The 7,455-nt window shown below is 38.8% G+C and overlaps 1 protein-coding gene across 7 annotated transcripts in view; it reads right to left on the minus strand.

Annotated features, from left to right (window-relative positions):
* The window catches only part of Aasdh (aminoadipate-semialdehyde dehydrogenase), a 41,636-nt gene that overhangs the window by 17,468 nt on the left and 16,713 nt on the right, over positions 1 to 7,455 (minus strand). For 6 of the 7 annotated variants that reach the window (XM_023711132.1, XM_023711133.1, XM_023711131.1 and 3 more), the window contains one exon: positions 3,820 to 4,012. In XM_023711132.1, coding sequence (XP_023566900.1) covers positions 3,820 to 4,012 — 193 coding nt within the window. The remainder of the gene's footprint in view (positions 1 to 3,819; positions 4,013 to 7,455) is intronic. The other variant, XM_023711135.1, reaches the window with a different exon arrangement.

The raw sequence follows: 7,455 nt of genomic DNA on the forward strand, positions 1-7,455 counted from the left end.
TTTTTTGAGCCAAGGTCTACTATGTAGCCCAGGCTGGCCTCAAACACAGAGAGCCTCTTGCCTCAGCCTTCCAAATGCTGGGTTTTAGTCATGCACAACCACCCCCAGCTCATATAAGTCTCTTCCGGTTTGGCTTGTTTCATATATTTCATAGTCAACACATTTTAGAATTCATCTATGTTATTATGTATAGCAACAGTTTATTCCTTTTTATTACAGAATGGTATCCATTATATGGATCAGGAATGGCTAGTGCTTTTCCATATAAAATTTAGGATCAATCTGTCAATTTCTACTAAAACTCTATTGGGTTTTTGACAGAGATTGCATTTTGTTCAATTTATAAATCAATTTGAGAACCTCAATTGTGACAATGTGAAACTTCCTATTCAGAAACAATGCAATGTATATTTACCTAGTCTTTAATTTCTTTTTCTTTTCTTTTTTTTTTAATTTAGTGCAGGGTCTACAGGTCTACAGGGCCTCACTACAAAAATCAGACTTGTAGCGATTCTCCTGTTGTCAGCTTCCCAAGCAATCAATGTCTCAGCATGCCCCAGGGGTGGGGCCAGCACAGCAGGCTGGGTATCGAACCTCTGACCCCTGTGTCTGCCTAAGAAGGTGCTTTAATTGGTTGAGCTATCTAGCCAGCCCTTTAGTCTTTAATTTCTACCAACAATGTTTTATAATTTTCAGTGGTTAAATCTTGCTTTTCTTTAAACTTAATTCTATTTTATTATTTCTATACTATGTAAATAAATTACTTTCACCTTTAGGCTTTTAAAAAAAATATATATATACATATGAATAAACATCTATATTCATACATAAACACAACTGAGTTTTGCATATTGAACCCACATCCTCCAAATCTGCTAAAAATGTGTTTACTAGTTCTAATAGTCTTCCTAGGCAGAAAGACAAGACATTAGCAGGCCTGGAGACAGGGTCAGCTGAGGGCTACTTGAAAAACAAGAGTAATATTTTTTTCCTTAATCTTCATAATCATTAGTTATAGTGAAATCCACATAAGCTTGTTTCAAACCTTAGCTCAAAAGATGGTAACCTCCCCTGAGTATGCTATAAGGTCCAGGGTAGTACAAAGTCCAAACCATGGATGAAAGGATGGAAAACCTTAGGGACACAAAACAAACTACTTGGAAAACATCTACCTAGGGAGTACACAGGGCTGAGCAGTCAACACAGCCATTTCCCTTGTGAACAGTGACCTAATTAAAATGAATCTAAGGAATGTGAACTTTGGGACAGTATATTATCCCTGGAAGGAAAGGACATTCCATGAAAGATCCCATTAATCATATAAATGTAACTTGAGCCCTCATTCAGTACATGCTGACCTCCATGCCTCACCTTCACTCTCTCTCTTGCTCTCTTTGCCTACTCCTCTGAAAATCTATCATTTTGCAGTAAACTCTACCTATACTCTATCTGATGGCCTATACAAAAATTACAGTGTGTCAGTAGCCCCTGGTTAGGACCTAAGTGTTAGGACCTGGGTCCCAGTGACATTCCCTTCCTCTCCCTGCTCCCCAGTAAGATTTTCTATATATTGGGTCAGCCTTCTACACATATGAATTTATTTCCTTCAATTTAATTTATTTCAATTTCCTTTCCTCACCCTTCTTTTTTCCTTGCTATGGTTTGGGTCTCAAATATCTAGCAAAAGGCTCCACTGAGGAGTGTTTTTTGGAAGTGCCTGGGTCATAGGGCCTCAAATTTCATCATCCATTAATGGATTCATAATCTGAAGGCATTATTGGGAGGTGAAGGAGACTTAGACGGTGCAGCCTACTTAGAGGAGGAGGTCATGGGAGCATGACCTTGGGGACTGATTCTTGTCCTAGCTCTTTCCTTTCAGCTTTTTGCCTCTATGCTTCCTGGCTGCCATGAGCTGAGTAGTTTCCTCCACTGCATCCTTCACCAAAGGTCTTTCACCTCAATATAGGCCTACATGCAATGGAACTGAGCATGGACTCAAACCTCTGAAATGAGCCATCATAAACGATGTCTCCTTTAAATTGTTATTCTCAGGCCAGGGGTATGGCTCAGTGACACAGTGCCTACCTGGCAAGCACAAGGACACAAGTTTGATTCCCAGTACCCACCCCCCAAAATGTTATTCTCAAATATTCTGTCACAGTAACAAAAAGCTGACAAACATACACTTATCATGCTGACTAAAATGCCAGAGCAATGTGGAAGAGAAGTAGTAAATGGAAAAATCCTTGAAATCTTTGCCTTGTTCTGATGTTAGGGTAAAAGCAGTCAGTATTTCATCAAGTATGATATAAACTATAGCTTTTTATGGGTGCCCTTTATCAGTTTGGAGAAGTTCCTTACTATTCAGTCTGATGACAGCTGGCCTGCCCCCGGGGCATGCTGAGACTGTGATTGAGACCGGGCATGGCACATGCCTGTAATCCCAGCGCTTGGGAGGCTGTAAACAGGAGAATCACTACGAGTCTGATCTACGTAATGAGACCCTGTAGACCCTGTCCTAAATACAAAAAAAAAAAAAAGTTTGATGACAGTCTTTCTGAAAGCTACAAATGATATAAATACCTGCCTTCTGTTCATTATTCTTTATTTTCTACATAGCATCAGTAGGGTTTTGGGTGCTAAAGCAAACATACACTCCTGGGATAAATCCCATTTGGTTACTTTTTATAAGGATGAAAACCACACTGCCTAAAAAAAAAAAAAAAAAAAAAAAATCTCAATTTGTCTTGGAAAATTAGAAAGTTATAATCACTCTTGCATCTCACTGCACTAGGTAATAATATGCTAGAGCCCTCAACCCTTAGTTCTGTGATGGCAAACCTTTTAGAGTTTTCAATGATCCAAACAGCCCACTGTGGTACATATGCCAGAGGTTCACCACCATGCCCTAAGTAACTGAAGTAGGAAGTGGAGCCTTTGGTAGGAGATGTGGTCACCAGAGAGGGCCTTGTGAATGAGATTGATGCTCTGTGAAAGCAGTCCAAGAGAAAGCCTTTGCTCCTCCACCCTGGAGCACCCAGGGGGGACCGGGGCCCACAATCAATGAGGGTGCCTGACACCTGCTGAGCCTTGATCTCAGATTTGTTAGACCCCTGAACTGTGAGAAATAAAATTCTGTGGCAGATAAACTACTCTGCTTACGAGATTGTGTTGTAGCAGTCTGCATGGACTGAGACAAATACATACTAGGAGCTATCCTTTACTATCTCATTTAATTCTTACTGTTATATCAAATAAATGTTACCTCCATCCACAGCTAAAACCTGAGGCACACAACAGTTAAACTCTTAGCTAAAACATCTATATATCATAATAGATATGTAATTTTGTTTTCTCTTTAGCCATTTAAAATGTAGTATCTTAAGACTTGGGTATCATATACTTTCAAATACACATTAAAAATATATTTTAAATATCTGTTTCCATAGCTCAATGTAAGGCTGCTAATGTAAAAATTTGAAAATCTAAATTCTTACTCAACTATAATTTATTTATACTCGTACTGAGAAATGTAAAATACTTATATTTATGATAAAAGACACTGCAACAGCATATTTCAACATATTTGAGTGAAAGTCAAGTTCATCTAGCTTTTATAATAAGCACAAAGCACATAATTTTCTAGGAAGAATTATTTTTTCACCTTAAACATGTAATAACATGAAAGGCCAGCCTTTGATAATCTAACTAGATTATCATTAGTACATCACAAAGAGCTATAAGAATATACAGTATATTCTAAAACATTTGAAATGCTGAATAGTTAGACAAAACATTTCATTTGCTTCTAATACATACCTGCAGAACCGTCACTCTGTGACAGGTAAAGAGAACAGGAGCTAGTTTTGATGGAAGCACCTTAACAGAAGTTGGTACAATAAGCAGAGAGGCACCACTTGATAAAGCAATGAATATTTCCACAACAGAAGGGTCAAAGGTCAAAGGTGAAGCCAGAAATAAAACATCTTTTGGTGTAATGTCAAAAAGTTCCCTAAGGCAAAGCAGAATGTAGTTATGAAATATGTCTGACCAAGCACACCTATATTCCCATTTATGAAGGTATACCAAGAGGATCCTAAGGTGAAAGCAGGACTGGGTAAACTTAGTGAGACCCTGAATCAAAATGAAGTAATAAAAGAGATATAGTTCCCTAGGTTTAATCCGTAGTACTAAAAAAAAGGTCCAATATTTGGCACACATAGACCCTAAAGTTGTAATCAAATTTTCCAATGTTCCTACATTTTATTTTTCTTTTAAATTAACCATTCTGGGTGTGGTGAAGCATGCCTGTAGTCCCAGCACACAGGAAGGCAGGAGGGAGGAGGACTGTTACAAGTTCAAGGCCAGGCTGAGCTACACAGTGAGACCTTGTCTCAAAAAACCAAAAATAAACAAATAAATAAAAGTAAAATAATAATAAATAATCACAACATATTGCTATTAATTCTAAAAGTCCTCTATAAAAGAATTTAAAGCAACACTTGTTTGTATATGTGTGGTACTGGAGATTGAATCTAGAACTTTTATATTGACCTATCTTCCCAGTCACTTTTTATTCTTTATTTAGAGACATAGTCTCACTAAATTGCTAAACTGTCCAAGCTAGGCACAAATCTGTCATCCTCCTAATGCAGCCTTCCAGAATTCTGGAATTACAGGCATGTGCTACCACACCTGGCTACTTACGCTAGGTTACCATTAGTCCCCTTTAATAGCCACATATTATCAACCTGTGTACGGAGTGATCAAAATATTGATGAATGATTAAATTCTTAAAATTTAATACAGGGCCGGGGAGATAGCTCAGTAAAATAAGCGCTTGCCTGGCATGCGCAAGGGCCTGAGTTCAATCCCCAGTAAAAAAAAAAAAAAAAAAAAATACAGTAAAAGATACACTGCCATTAATCACCTTGAAAATCTTCCCCCTCACTTTAAACACACCTATCCTATCATTCTTGCCACTTTCTGCAATTCTGAAATCCTATTTTGTGTCTGTACAATGAGTGATATAAAAATACAGTGAGTGCTGCTGCCAAGTGCCAGCCAATGGAAAAGCAGGCTTGTAAAACATTATCTACTTTATTCACTGTTTACGGCACTATACTTGGCTCTCCCCCAAGGTCAAAATTACTATAAAAGGCAAACATTTTGAATTCAGGATATCAAAACAGCAATGCTAAAGCAACTAAAGAGTCTCATTAAAAAGGACTCCAAAACTGCTTTAGAAAGTGTCAAGAATGATGGATATATTTTGAAGATTAATAAATGTGTCTTTTATTGTAACAAAAGTTTTAAAATTTAAACATGCATCATATTTTTTTAATTCAACATCCTCGTGACTGCTAGATAAAACTCACAGGATGTATGCTAAGCCTGACAAACCTGTAATCTGCACCAAGCTAAAGCTGAGAATGTGATAAAGATGTTTGAATCCTGTAAAATAGATTCCCCCTACTGATAAAGACACCAGTTGATTCCTAAGGAAGAGACTTCCTGCCCTGTAGTAGCCCACCTACCTGAAGACCCTACCTATATATCTTTATAAACACTGTTTCCTGACTTTACTTTGGTCTGTGACACCAGAAGCTCATGAACCTCTTCCCTGGCAGAACATGTCATTCAGAGTAACCTGAAACTAAACCCTTAGGCCACAGTCACTCATGTTTGGCTTAGATTAAGTGACTTTCTTACTTCCTTTGAAAAAGAATTGTTACCTTACTACTGCAGTGTCTCAGGTTACAAACTCACAGTAAACCCAGCATAGTGGCACATGCCAATCCTAGCCAGGCTGGAACTTGTGATCATCCTGCCTAAATCTCCAAAAGTGCTGGGATTACCAGTACATGCCACCATGACCAAGTAACTCCTGAGAATTTTTTTTTTTTTTTTTTAATTTAGTACATGATCTTCAGGGTCTCACTATACAGACTAGACTCGTAGTGATTCTCCTGTTTTCAGCCTCCCAAGAGTTGGGATTACAGGCACGCCACCACACCAAGTCTCAATTGCCATGTCAGCGTCCCCAGGGGCAGGGCAGGCATGGCAGGCCAGGGATCGAACCCCAGTCCCTGCATCTGCCTAAACAGGCACTTTAATCTGCTGAGCTATCTGGCCAGCCCAAGAATTCTTTCTTTATTTTTTTTTGGTTTTGGTTTTTTTTCTGTATTTTAGGGACGGGTCTACAGGGTGTCCACAGTCTCACTACTAGATTGAACTTGTAGTAATTCTCCCGTTCACAGCATCCCAAGTGCTGGGATTACAGGCATGCACCACCATGCACAGTCTCAGCTGCCATCTATCTCAGTGTACCCCGGGGGTGGGGCCAGCATGGCAGACCCGGGGATCGAACCCCTGGCCCCTGCGCCCGCTTGCAGGCACTTTAATCCTCTGAGCTATTTCCAAGAATTCTTAAATACTATTAAAGACTTTAAGAGTGTACATTTGACAATTTACTAACATGAAAACAGAAAAGATATTCTAAAAATGTGGTTTTTAAAAATATCAATCAGGCCAGCAGCCTCAGACTCTCCATCCTCCTTCCTCAGTCTCCTGACAAAATAGCATGGATCCCAGCCTCATGCACTGCACCCAGCATAGATCAGAAACTACAAAGGTAAAGTCAATTCCAGTTATTTGAGAGGAAGGTACCATATCTGCCTCTGTGAAACAGATGCCTCTGCCATGAGCAATTAACCATCCTTGCACCTTTTCTTGGGTGTTTTTGTGGCTTTGGAGATTGAACGCACGGCCTTCCTATTACATTATATCCCAGCCCTTTTTATTTTTTATTCTGCCAAACTGCCTAGAATCTTGCCAAATAACCTATGCAGGACTTGAACCCAGAATCTAACTGCCTCAGCCTAAGTGCTGAAATTACAGGTGTGCACCACCACACTGGGTGTTCTTAATACAACAATAAAGCAAATGACAAACAAAAGAAAGGAAATCAAATCCCAGTCTGCCTTCAGAAAGTAGTAAAGGTTGAGTTCCCTTCATTCAAAATGCTTAGGACCAAAAGCATTTGTATTTCTGATCTTTTCAGGGGGAGTGAATGTTGGAGTATTTGTATATACATAACGAGATATCTTGGGAATCGAAGCCAACAGACTTCAATTACCCCACATAGCTTACTGACAACATTCACAGGGCTCTGTTTCTACTAGCAACATTTTATTAGTCTAGAAGACCAAGAAAATAAAACTTGAGCATAACTTTACATTCATTACTTAAAACTCAATTCTTTCCAATTTTTAAATACCCTTGACTGATCCTTAAAAATTTGATTAGAAAAGACAGGTGCTGTAGGTTACATCTGTAATCCTACTAGTTTGAGTGGCTGAGAGAGGAAGATAGCAAGTTCAAGTCCCACTTGAGCAACATAGCAAGACCTCTGTTTCAAAAAAATAAATAAAAGAGAACTAGCAGTACAACTCC

Source organism: Octodon degus, unplaced genomic scaffold, assembly GCF_000260255.1.
Source record: "Octodon degus isolate 3935 unplaced genomic scaffold, OctDeg1.0 scaffold00019, whole genome shotgun sequence".
In the NCBI taxonomy this organism is placed as follows: domain Eukaryota; kingdom Metazoa; phylum Chordata; class Mammalia; order Rodentia; family Octodontidae; genus Octodon; species Octodon degus.